General features: G+C 38.1%; 2 protein-coding genes across 2 annotated transcripts in view; one reads left to right on the forward strand and one right to left on the reverse strand.

Moving 5' to 3' along the window:
* Positions 1–11,945, reverse strand: part of LOC141904802 (bone morphogenetic protein receptor type-1B-like) — a 29,183-nt gene extending 17,238 nt beyond the window's left edge. Inside the window, exon 1 of the mRNA XM_074793482.1 lies at positions 11,869–11,945. The gene's annotated coding sequence lies outside the window, so the exon portion shown is untranslated. The remainder of the gene's footprint in view (positions 1–11,868) is intronic.
* A 651-nt stretch (positions 11,946–12,596) lies between these two features.
* LOC141904247 (putative ATP synthase subunit f, mitochondrial) lies at positions 12,597–13,944 on the forward strand. The gene is made up of 4 exons (XM_074792813.1): positions 12,597–12,723; positions 12,867–12,965; positions 13,562–13,678; positions 13,762–13,944. The coding sequence occupies exons 1-4, from the start codon at positions 12,645–12,647 to the stop codon at positions 13,788–13,790; spliced, it is 324 nt and encodes a 107-aa protein (XP_074648914.1). The 5' UTR covers positions 12,597–12,644; the 3' UTR covers positions 13,791–13,944.
* Positions 13,945–14,274: the final 330 nt, after the last annotated feature.

Consider the following 14,274-nt stretch of genomic DNA (forward strand, 5'->3'; position numbering starts at 1 on the left):
TTGTCGACGTTTTGGGCCTTAAGAGATGGTTTTATTAGATGCGTATTTTTATTGGAAATTCAAACGGAAATATAATGGAAGAAGGCTTAAAACCCGGCGTTGGTGTAGACAGCGTCATATAATGACTGAAACCAACAGGGAGAAATATCTGATCAATGTTCCGTTCTCAATGTACGAACAACTCAACGCTATATAAAATAAATCAAACTGACTGAAATATATATTCGATAATGAAGAACAACAATATCATTTCAAATGTCACAATTCCCTGCGTAGTCTATTTAATGAATTACTTATTGATATCAGTAGCAACTAAAATACATAAAAATTTCAGTAAACTTTTTCCACCATTGACCGGTTGCTCGAACAAATATCATGGTAACGAGGAAAATTCAATTCTCACTATGGCATTTATCTGGTTGACTTTTGAGCAACTGACCGCAATACCATTACACTAAGCCCACCTTTCCAAAATCGTGAAGTTAACAAATTCTAGGTTTACATGTTTGTCGGATCAGTGTCTGATTAGAAAGAAAGAAGGTTTAAGTTTGTTTTGACTACATCCGATTTACGAGAGAGGCTCGAATAACCATAAAATTTATCGATTTCGAACTATACTATAAGTTAATGAAGCTATAAATCTTCTGTCAGCTTACATGAACGCGTCAGAAACTGATGTCAACGTTTTTGTCAATGTTTCATTATTAATAATAGCTCAGTTGTCATCGCCATCTGTTAAACTATTATACACCCAACAATATCAAATGTTTTTTTTTTCTTCATCGGAGCCGGAAAAAACCTGACATAAATTTGACGGTTATGTCACGTAATTGATTTAAACGGCTCAGTGTATTACGACGTTCTGAATCAATTAGTTCTCATTGAAAAACGAATTGCTATTAAATTTTGCGTTGAAATAACGGGCGTTCAGCCGACGCTTCATGTACGCCTCACAGTTCTACCAGAAAATGATATTCGTTCAAACTACGCAAAATCCTGAAACCAACGTGAAAATATCTTACGTCGCAAAAACGAATAATCAATTTCAAATCGTATTAAATAACTAATTTACATATAAAAACTCGAATAATCAATACTAGGATTAAGTTCATGAATTTCTCAATGAAATTTCTACCGTTGAATTTCATTGAGTTTTCAGATGCTTTAGCCGACCACGCACAATCAGATAATTCGATTTCATATTTTTCAATGCCAGAGGTTCATTGCCATTTTCTAATTAAAATATATGAACGTCATGCGATAAGGAATGAGAGACCACCATTATCGCGATTAACGAACTTTCATCGGCTATGAAGAAGGCGATGTGAACATTATAGAACTATTTTTTTGAGGAAGTGAGTATCCGAAACAAACCTCGCGAAGGCATCTGTGAGATAGTGTTCACCTGCCTCAACTTCACCTCACACCTGGGCTTTACGAACTACTAAGAGATACACAGATATTCGCACCTAATATTCCGGTTAAACAGCTCATTGTTTTCGCGCCACGTGCCGAAAAATTCTCAGCATTGAAATACATTTAGAAAGTGATATACGCGAATCTATTATAGACTCAATTGGTTTTGGGAAGGAGAGGAGGTTTCTAGATATTGAATTCAGATACGAGTCCTTCGAAATACTGTAGAACAGACATCAACAAAGCAAGCCTAATTAGGTAAATATCGATTTCTACAAAAAAATGTCCTCATCGGTGCATAGGCAACATGGCGAGTTTTAGCTTCCTCCGTAGAAATAACTGAGAGATGAAAACAAGTGTTATAGAAATGATTGCGCCCTGAAGACGACACAATGAACGTGGTAAACATCCATTAATACATCGAAGATCGATTCCACGTGTTAGATTAACTTTCAAAACTACCTGCTACCTCTCGCTCAATAAACCACTGAACTATCGTACTCATCATATTTCTTCCATATAATCCAAATTGCTGCGAGATTGCACCATGCACGAGGACATACATACACAAACCAAAAGAGAAAAGAAAAAACATTGACCTGATGACTTTTTCTAACTCAGTTTTGAAGATTTGCTATCTTTATCTATTTTTATAAGGGATACGACAGAAATTAGCGATGCTTGATACAAACAATCTTATACAGAGTATCTTCTCTGGTATGAAATCCTCCATTTTCGGTATACTACATCAAAGTTTGACAGCAAACCGGTTTGCCTATGATTAAAGTTTCTAATCAAGAAAACACTGCATTAGAATTAAATTAAACACCTCCATATAGTGAAAACAGAAATTTGTTGCATCCAGCTGGGATATGTTCATTTTAACAAAAAAATCTAGTAACCTCAAAACACTAGGATACTACCTAAATCAAGCCCTCATTAGGTCCGCTCTATAAAGTACTGTTAGGAGGTGACGCTAGGCCTTGCGTGTATATTCAAACTGACTACTAGAATACAGGGTTTGAACTATTGTTGCCTCTATGGCATTTATGCGGCAATTTGTGTACCGATACACTCCACTGTAAAAGCGAACGGCACCCGTTGTTGACCCGTTTTAACTGATTTGAAGAACGTGATTTTTCGTGCAGCTTGACAATTCCCATATCTTCATAAAAAGACTTCAAAAATTCTCCATTCACCATTGACATTAAAACAATAATTCCATACCTTTTCTCTGTATCACATTTAGACTATTCCGTAGATGAAAGAGAAGTTGGCGTACGTAGTAAGATTATAAGTACATCGAATGTCGACGTTTTAGAATTGAATAAAAATTTGAAGTTCGTCGTATTGAAAAAGGGTGACGAATAACGCTTCTGGTTTCATCTAATTGAAGGGCTCTACAAAATGAAACTCCGGTCCTCTTCTAGAAGGGGGTACGATACTAAGTCAAATATTATTTCAATGATTCAGCATTGGTTAATGGAGCTAATAGGTTTTTGTGACGATCACTCATTGCGTCTGCGTCACGTATTAACGACATTAATCGCCGAATGACATTCAGTTTCCGAACGTGGCGTTTTAACGATGACCAAGGTCACGCGGAGGGAGTTCGTCATCATTAACAAGCGGACACGGCGTTATAAAAGAATTCCAAGACAGCGCCCCGTCCCAAACAAACAACCTGTGTCCATATCCGCGATCAAAAAATTCAGGAAGGCAACAGTCTGTTATTACATCTACATAGAGTTCTACTATTTATACAGACAAAACAGTAGACTCACTAGCCCCCCCCCCTCTCTCCCCGACGAGTCCAGGCATCAAGATACAACACTAGTAAAACGAGACAAGCGCCATACGGCGATTAACTATTCAAAGTATTTATGGTTCCCGTAAGCCCGGTATCCGAATATCAAATAGCCACAGTGGGTACAGGTAACAATTTGTTCAGTGTTAGAGTGGCAAATTAATGAGGGAATGCAGACCGACTGACTACTTAGTTAACAATAGTCGAGCAGAGACAGAATAGAAATACCGTCTTTTACTATATCTGTCTGATTACACCGCGCATGTGTAACGATGGATGGACCGAGTCGCAATTTACAAATAGAACATTGAAATGCACTGCGTTGTTACGATCGTAATCCCAAAGCTTTCCTTTTCTTTTCAACGTCGTCTTGACCACTCATTAACCTAAACGAAACCTTTTTCGAACTTGTGTTATGAGTGGGCAGCATACGGACGACTGCTCTTCAGCAGTGCAAAGGATGAGGGCACACATTCATATTATCATTCGGGATAAGATGCTCTTCCAATATGGAATCTGGAAGCTTTATGGTACGACCATTGACTATAAAATTATTAGTTTTATGGTCCATGCTGCGACCAGATAAGAACCTTTACTAGGATGTAACACGATACGTTTCTTGGAATTTATTATATGTATACATTACATACCACACATATTCATTAGCCCAATTTATATGTTTAATTTCAACCTACATACAACGACCACAAGTGAGGCAAAAGTCAACACAGATTTAGGTTTAGATATATTAACGATGATGTTTACAAACAATGGCTCCACCGATCTGCTGAATTTTCTAGACTTTACAGAGGTAACACTGGGCCCCAGGCTCATACAGACATTACTCAAATGATATCTGCTGCTGATAACAGGCGGCCTATAGATGCAACCGAGAAGACTAATCTTTATGAATTTTTGATACAACTTACAGCCGCGTTCAGACACCATCAGACACCATCGCTTGTTCTGTACCCGAAATAGACCTTGGATTAATCAAATGATTAATCCAGGACACAAATAGACCAATTTAGAATTGACCAAATCAATGCGTTGTATGTATTGACGTTTTGAGACTAACTGTAATCACTGGTCCAGCTAAACTCAACACTGATTGACAGGCTAGGTTTCTATGATTCACACACATAGAAATGGCCTGATTTGAAATTCAGAACTAACCCGGATCAGTCCTTTTGGCCTGGTCTATAATGGTCTATTGTTCCAAAATGGAAAAGACCAATTTCTTCTCGCAACTGTGAACGTATGGTCTGTTCTAAATTTGGAACGGACTTAACTTCGAACAAATCCAGATAATGAAATGTGAATACATAACTTTATACGTAACTTGTTGCAGAAACTTTGAAATTCCGTATTCGAAGAATGTGTTTTGACTTCAGTTGACATTAAACACAAATCTCGTTCTACTTTGTGTCGAGAGGAAAGCCGCGGACAATACCTCATAAATCATCTTCTCACTGGGAGAATTTACTTTTTTTTCGAGTTCAGAAATCACACAAAGCAGACGAAAGGACGCGATCGGTCGCGCTTGGTCGCATGAAAAACCCGAATAACAGTATAGGTCAACACCGTCGTAAAAAATTGTAGTCGACATTTCGAAAAATATCGTCCCGAAAAAAAAGAGAAAGAAAGAAACTCGATCATTTCGGGGTGTCGGGAGCAACGATTCACCGCGCGGGAACAACGTATAATTTACGAGCGCGAGTTATAGTCGAGATTCCACCGAAGAATCGGGAAAAAAAAATGAAAGATTCTCTTCGCTTCGTTGTCGTCGGCTGAATGGATAATTGGCGACATAAAATTCGTCCCGGTGACAAACGTCAACAATAAACTAAACTAAATATACCACACCGTTAATCACTGCGCGATCAATTCCCCCGAAGTTCTGTCGGTTTTTTTCTTTAAATTTCGCCGTGATTTGAAGGGATAGCGGGGCGAGTGAGGGTGTTATGAATGATTTCGTAATTACGCGAACCGGTGAATAACGTATCGCGCGGCGTACGTTATAATTTCCATTCGTCGAATTATTCTTTAACGACGTTTTCCGTGCGAACCGAACTTCGCCCGGCCGCGCGCGAGAATTCGGCTGCTATGAAATTACGCCCGAACAGACGACCGCGGCTTTAGAAGTCGTTGGCGCCGTACGCGAATTATCAAAATATACCGATAATAAGCGAGTTTTTACGGCGCGGATAATAATACGACCTCGGGCGGAGCGTAGACACCGTCAATAAAATAATTCAAATTCTTTCATCCGAATTGTGGTGACATGACAAAAAAAAGATGAACTCAGTCTTTCGTTTCGATATCTGCACCAGATTTCGGACGCGGGTTTAATTTCGTCGGTGGCAATAATATTTGCGACTGAAGAGGAAATACAACAAGTCTGCGCCCGACTGATTACTATTCCATATTTACTATTTCCAGCGATTTGTGATCCCAATAATTTTATTCGCTGTCAAATTGATATCGAAGTGTGGAGACTTTTATTCGTAAACTGAAGGACCGTTACGAAATCTACAAAACAAACATATACCGAGCCTTTTGATCAGTGAAAAAGACTGATTGAGAGATGTGGATTTGAGAAAAGTGTCATATGTCGCCTATCGCGCGCGCGTGGAAATGTTTTTAGCTTCATGTGACAGCAGTAGAAATCATTCATATCCATATTTTATCTTTCACAATCTGCTGTTCAGACTGATGAATTGAATTGAAGTGGCTAAAAATTGACATTCACACCAGATCACGCAGCTGCAAGTGACAGTCCATTCACGCAACGTTGTCTGGATTTTTAATATCTAACACCAAACTCAATTGATTCATTTTAAACTCGAAGCAGCCGGGCATCGGTTCACTCGCAACACGACATGATCGGTTATGAATGCGTGGGTTACCTGCGACATGAAGGGAAACTAGTCTTTGTCAGTCACAAGAGCTGCCAATGTGAGTTGTGAATGAGAGAGATGGTCGCATTGCAGAAAGTAAAAAATGCACAACTCGTTGCATTTTCAACTGGTGTCGCTGCTAGTCAAAAAGGTGCATGGTTCCAGATGCCTTTGCGACGTAATCATCATCACTGGCATTCGCAGAATCAAATCTCCAGGCCGCCTACACCCGGCTAAAGACTGCAGACAAGACAAGTGATACCCTGAACATGATTCCCTCTAACAGGGTACCCTAAATAGTATTTCCATTCAGGCCCGATCATCTATTCAACATATATCCAGTGTTGCTAACAGAAAATCTATATCGTTATTTCAAAAATATGAACAATAGAGATGTACAACGAACCCTAACATTATCGTTTTTCTCCCCAGTACTTTCAGGTACTTATTCAATATTTCATACGAAACTCTTGAAAATTCGCCGGTAATGAATCAGGAATCAGCACACCATCTACATAACACTAGCTGAGCACACTGTCGTCTATATAGCCTAATACTAGTCCGGACACACGGTCTACATAATACTAGTCCGAGCACACAGTCTTTATAACACTAGTCCGAGCACACACGGTCTATATAGCCTAATACTAGTCCGGACACACGGTCTACATAATACTAGTCCGAGCACACAGTCTTTATAACACGAGTCCGAGCACACACGGTCTATATAGCCTAATACTAGTCCGGACACACGGTCTACATAATACTAGTCCGAGCACACGGTCTTTATAACACTAGTCCGAGCACACACGGTCTATATAGCCTAATACTAGTCCGGACACACGGTGTATATAACACTAGTCCGGGTACATGGTCTAAATAGCCTAACACTAGTCTGGACACATGGTCTACATAATACTAGTCCGAGCACACGCAACATTAGTCCGAGCACAGGCCGGGTGTATATAACACTAGTCTGAGCAGCCAGAGCTTTAACAGTGGCTCAGTTGGGAAGTTATGTTGGATTCATCAATGAAACTACGATTTCTCGTTATGATTTCAAGTTTTCTGCAGCAGACATCGATGATCTCTTAATATTTATCATCCTATTGGCCTTGACCTTTGAGCCTACTCGTAGCAGCCGATGAAGCAACGACATTGCAGAGAATCCTGCAGTGACTCAAGGTTACGGTTCATATTTAATGAATTGTTTGATGGAATCGACGTAGATCAATCAATCAAGGCTGAACAGACGTATGAGAGACAAGTTTCATTCCGGGATGAATCCCTCAATACTAGACATTTCATTCAGAGATGACAAGAAGCAAATGAGAAGAGTCCCGGAGCTGGATGAGACCACAAATCCCTGAGTCTCGCATGACATAGTGTGACGTTACTAACATCAGTCCTTAGTCTGGACAAAAAACAATGTATCAGAGAAAGAAGGGCCACAAAAATTAGGGTGCTGTTACCAGGGCTCTTTTCCTTACCTAGATTACAAATTGTCCAAACCACTTATAAATCGCCAACTTAATCAAACAATAGTACATAAATGCCACTTGCCAATACCAAAGTGTTTTCATAAGATTTGTTATCGCATGTGTAGTAAGAAGTTTAGGCATGTGGCTTAAAATGCAAAATAGAAGGAAAGTTTTTATTTTGAGACCATTTTCTGATTCTTCAAACCATTTCCATAGCCATCGAGAAAAAAACATAATTTCCATAGCCATGAAAAAATACCCATTTCCCAAAACTTTCGAAAACACGTAAGAACCCTGTGTTACACAACCAAAGAAATCAAAAGAGCTCATAATAAAGCGGCCATAAGTCATGACCTCGGTAGAGCAATAAAACGGATCGGTGCTATTACTAGAGGTCTTTCCATGAAATTTCCCAATAAACAGCAGAATGAGACAGGCTCCAATTTTACGCTATTATTGACACTCCCGTAATTTACAACGCAATTTTATCCGATCCGTAAATTGGGGTGGACCGCGGTATCAACTACACCGACGTAATTATGGGAAAAACTCTCGAAATATTACACTAATTGATAATTGATAACAAGTGCGTGTAGAATTACACAGAAACAATTATACATATAATATACTGACATAACATTTTACATAAAAAGCCTATAACCGCATCTAACATTTATGTACTTTGATGAGACAAAAGTGAACAAGTGATTGCCACTGAGCATAAGACAAGACTCAAGATATAGCGATTACTGACTACCATCTTAATACAAGGTGCCTACAGATCAGTCATTCTTGGGATATAAAGAGTTTTCAAGGAGTTTTAAAGGAGAAAATTGCGAATTTCGAGGAAGCATCCGCATCACTTTAATATCCTAATTACTGTAGACTCCTCCCAAATCGGTACTGTTTATCTCGGTAAATCATTAACTCAGTGGTTTCGTAAGCAAATTTTCATCCTAGACACTACCTAAACTCAGTTTCTAAGAAGGTAACTGCCTAATCGGGCTGGTCCTGAGTTAACCAATTTAGGCGTAGTTTACTGTACAAATACAAACTAGACAAAAATTTCTATTTTCCAAAATTCAAGGAGTTTTAAATGAGTTTCAGGCATTTTTCAAACACCTTTAGAAGCATTTTCCGTTTAGATGAAAATTTTTAAAGGAATTAAGGAGTCATAGGGACCCTGTTTATATACACGGTTTCGAGACTTATTGTTGTAAGGGGGGGAAGAACTATTTCTGATGTGGGAGTATCATTTTCTCCCGACTTTCATGAGTTATTTTTCTGTTTCGATACAGATACAGAACCTCTTCCGATGAGCTATGAGATCGAGCTAATTTGTGATTTGCCTCAACTCGTGCCGATGTGAAAAGTAATACTATGTAAACCGGTTCGAGAATCCTTGTAATTACAGTTTCTCTGTATCTATTACAAATACATGGTTCTTACAGGTTTCCCAATTTCATTTTCCATAACTTTTACGTACCCAGATTATAAATTTTCATACCCCTACACTACACATAACCACAACAGGCAATGTAGGCCAAATCAATATAAATAAGTGCCGATTATCAATATCATTGATAATGTTTTTCATGAATTTTGTTATCAAATGTGTCTTAAGACATTAAGGCATATAGCCTGAAATTCAAAATAAAAGGAAAATTCTGTTTTCAGACTTATTTATTTTTACTTCTTTATTTTTTTCCATACCATTTCCATAACCGTAGAGAAAAGCTAAATTTCCATTCCTTTCCCAGGGCCTGGAAAAAATTCACATCCTCCAAAACCTTGCAAATAGTTCACAAATATGGATGGAGGTTTATTATCCATTTCCATCTGGGAAACTTTACAAACAACCCATAAATCATCGGAGTAGGGTCAACGTTCTATCATAAAGAAACAGCTTGTAATATTCATGTTTTCTACGATGAAAATAGATATATTAATAAGTGAGTACTCATTTCACATATCAGTTTCCTGTACGTATTACAAAATCCTATTATGTCATCACATTAACGCAGACACCAACCGAGCCAGACACATGTAATAACTACCTTGAACCCGAATATAAATCACCAAAACTGGTGTTGTTCTAACAACTGACAGAATAATTACGTCACTTATATCGGCAATTTGCTCGTTATCGACCCTTCAAACCAGACACTTGATGCCAGTACGACGATGAGCGAAAACTACGACTAAAATCATTTTTAATAATTCCCATACCAACCGTTTCACATATCCTGCGATGATCCCTCGTCATTTCTAAGTAAAGGAAATTATCATTTTCTTTTCTAGTCTACGGACGTTTTTATTCGGGCTTTTTTTTTTGGTTGTTGCACATATTATATTTGTTAGTGTGAAGCGTAATTTTTGCGTATCGCCAGTAGACAAATTATCGCAAGGCACGCTGTTAACAAAGTAAATACAATACACATACTGTTCTATAATAATGTATCATGTGTTATTCAGTGTGGAAACAGTAATAGTAACGACACTATGGACTAATTAATGAGTAATAAAAATGTCTCATTAAATCTAAGCATCACACAGAAGCATGAAAAATTTACCCCTGAAAATCAACGTTGATAACATAGAAAATGATTCCGCTCAACAGTGGAACGTCGTTATAACGGAACCAGAAAATCTGTTTGTTATAACCGATAGTTTGTTATTCAAGTGCGAAATTATCAAAGTTGTTCTATTTGGGTTTGTAATAACTTGATAAATTGGCATCAGTGGTTGTTACATGGTGCCACTGTATAAAAGAGCATCGGCCTCAAAAGAGTGTTTCGGATTCTTTTCTAGTATTGAGCATAAAACACAGAATTATCATGTTTCAGAGAACTCAACGAAATAAACGATAACCGATGATAAAGATTTAATATCGTGAATTATCATTTGAAAATGTTACGTCTGGAACAAACCCACAGACGAGGGAAGTCCTTAAAACATGTTTCGACACCTGTTGCCAGAACTAAACTGATTAATCTTTCATAAGGCAGCAGCAGCAGCACACGTGTGGAATAGCAACAAACACAGCTGATTATTGTGCTGATATGTGACACAGACACCACATCAGATAGGCCCTAGATAAATGATAGTTCATCCATCTCTTTTTCAAATATTAATGAAGTCAGAAGAGCAATTGATTTTTGAAAGTGTAATCATCCATTGGAATGAACCTACTAATAGGACGGTTACATCGACCAGTTTTTTTTTTCTCTATAAAATATCTCTTGAGGAAAACTTATTAGTACGTGTAACTACACGGATCTTACAAATGGAAAACAAGTTCCATACAAAAGTAGACACAGCTTACAACGTTTGTTCATCAATCAATAGAGAAAGGACAATTTATTTTCACACCTATGGCGTTGGATATGGACTAAAGACATGACAAAAAGCAATTTATATAATTTATTCGACAATGTGAGCCCACCTGACCAGTTAAACAATCGACTGACCTATTTCGTTTCAATACCGACAGAAATTTCTCTAAAGCTGTAAACATTTATGCCTTCCGGGGAAGTGGATAGTCTTAAAAACAACTTAACACAAGACAATTCAGTCGACACAGACCCCCAGACGGGTCATGGAAAAATGATGGCGAATTATGTACGCTTCGAATGATCAAACAAAAAGATTTCAGAAATTCATTTATTCGCGTTCAAATGCGTTGGGTTAGACTAATAGGGTTTGTATGGGAAAATTCCGTGTTTAGATTAAGCCTATATAACAACAAGACAAAATCGCCGGTACTTGATTTACACACTATAGGCCTACAGTACATCTATAGTATATGAGCTCATGTCTGGTTCAGGTATCCATCAGAAATTTCTATCTGCGTAATGCAAAATTTGATTAAGATCTACGAAAAACGTGAAATCATTGATATAAGGACTACTAGGCTAGGTAGAATAAGTCGACTACCATTTCTTGATCATAAATAAGTCACTACCCATACCAGTAAACCCTAAAAAAGGTGAAAGGCCAATCTAATTGAATTGAATACTGGGTTAGATAAAAGAAAAACTGTCAATTTCACGGACGTAAATCATGAACCTGACTTCGTCAATCAGATATCTATATTTGTTTGTTATTGTAAAAAACAGGTCAAATTTTCACTTTTTATCTTCTTCGCGAGCGTAACATGCAGGGCATAACAGCTGAAAAAACATGGATTGCCATCGGAAATCGTCATTTCAAACGCTCCACGGAACAAAGAACGGCCAAATCTATATAAAGCAACGGTACTCACCGAAATTAGTGTATCCGATAACGAGAAATATCACAGAAAATACAAGACTAAAATCAAAACCACGTCCGTGGTCCGCCATTTTTCATTTTACACTGACCAATTATGACGTCACTAATTGGATGTTCCGTTCTTCTCCCGCTAGGAATCAACACATGCGCGCTGAGAGGATGACACCCGCAAGTCTACCATAAACGAGCGTTCATTCGTTGCGTTTATTGTATTATCAGATTCATTTTCACGTCGAAATTGTTTCTTTTCACTGTAAAGTGAAGGGTTTGATTATTTGATAAGTCGAACGAAAGATTTTAGTGGAAAATTGAGACAAAAAAACTCGAAAACCTCAATGGAACGAGTCGTATTCTTATGAAATCATTCACATTCATCTAAGTTCGAAATGTATTGAAATTCTTGGCTGTTTCGAATGTAATTTTGGTAAGAAAACAAAAGACCCGAGTTCTTGCCAGCGTAAATCAACCGTTTAGTCCGTAATCCACATTTTAGCGTCATTAAAGATGGCGCTTCGATGTTTATTGTATTACTACACTATCAGAAATAGTGCGCAGCATGTAATCAGTATCCAGTTACCTCAATTAACGATAACACTATTTCTAAAACATGTCTTTACCATAGAAAAAGTATATCGAACTTTCATACTACGATCAAAGCGATGAAAATTCCCGAATTGAAAAACTTAGGAAATTCCAACGCGTAAATTTCCTGTGGTGACCTTGACTGGTGGGTGTGAATCGGTCGCAAAGCAAGTCAAGAGAAAAATCATGGGATTTGGCGAATATCCTGCCGGTTACAACCCGAAAGTTCACGGGGCTTACAACCCTGCTCGAAGTTATGGTAGACGTAAGTAACAAATTCTAAAAAATTTGGATTTGCGCGTTGTATTTTATGTAATGAGTGAAAAAAGATATCTTGAAACAGAAATTTTTCGGGTAAAGATAAAATGTGGTTCCGGATTTAGTAGATATCGGTTTATTTCTTTTCAGCTGATACAACCTTAGGCGAAACTAAGATTGGAGAGCTGGGATCATGGCTCAGCAGACGTAGCTACAACCCTCAGACTATGCTCCAAGCTGTGAATAGAAGTAAGTATTGTCGTCGTATGGGCCTGTCTTTATTTCAGTCACTGTTAGTGTTACGCATGAGTGAGTGGGTGAAATTCTGTCCTGTAAAGGGATTCATCCATATATCGGTCACTTCTCACTATGGTGTACATACCGATTGTTCCGATTGTTAACACGAGGGCAGAAACATCCTCCCTCGGCATGGATTTTAGGCGGATGATATCTCTAGACTCTGCTGGCATGGCACAGAACTCTGCCCAATTACTCTGGAGTGTGAATGTGCAGGTACATGCACACGTTAGACGGTATCATGGTATAAGCTAATCAGAAAGCCTGTTTTATTATCGATGATACATTTCAACAGGCAATCTGATTATTGATACCACGCATTTATCTGCAGTTAAGCTGCATTTGTAGCACTGCGCACTGGGACTTATGAGGCTGGGGTTTGTGACAGAGTCTCGCAAAGTCATCAGATTCATCCCTGCCGAGGAAGGATGTAGGGATTGGGAAGCTAGTTCCATTGAAAATCTGCCAAGTTTTGCATACAGCGCACATTTGTCCCTGACCGAACAAAAGTTGCGTAAATAGAATCTTTGATTTATGCTGTTTTTTAGATTACTGGAAATGGGCACAGAAATGGGTCCTTGTGAAGAAGACAAATTTAGCTCCATTCATACAGATGGGTATGATCGTATCATTTGGATACTATTTCTATCAATATCGCTCCCATAGTAAGTTATCCGATGAATTTCTCATTCATTTGATTGCTGTTTATTCGATATATAATTAATTGTGATCCTTGTTTAAATTTCAGCCAACCACCGTCATGCCAAGTACCACTAATGACAAAGATGTTAGTGATTCAGTAGATGATGATTTGAACAACTAACACAGCGAGTCCAGTGAATAGAGAATTGAAGTGTTTATTATTTAGTCTTACATCAAAGTTCCTGTGTTTTGAATAGATTTGGTTGTACAGATTTGTAGAGTTATTTCTGATTCAATAAAAAGATTACATAATTTATGTTGAAAATGAAGTCTGCTTTTTGTTTTGAGGTTTGCAAAATTGATAGGGGATTTGCTATTGGGTTCGAATCCCTGTAGGTGGAAGGATAAGACGCTGGCATTTAAATGCCGGACCATGCTGCCATCTACAACATGGCGGGTACCAGTCCATTATGATGGATCATGATGCACCCGCAAACTTAACTATCAAAATATCACAAGACTTACAATCTGATAAGTTAAAATTCATTTTACTATCCAATTAGAATATTTCGATGGTTGAACCTAAAATTTGGTGAATTTTTAGCCGAATTCGAATGGG

Source organism: Tubulanus polymorphus, chromosome 4 (genome assembly GCF_964204645.1).
Source record: "Tubulanus polymorphus chromosome 4, tnTubPoly1.2, whole genome shotgun sequence".
Taxonomy (NCBI): Eukaryota; Metazoa; Nemertea; class Palaeonemertea; order Tubulaniformes; family Tubulanidae; genus Tubulanus; species Tubulanus polymorphus.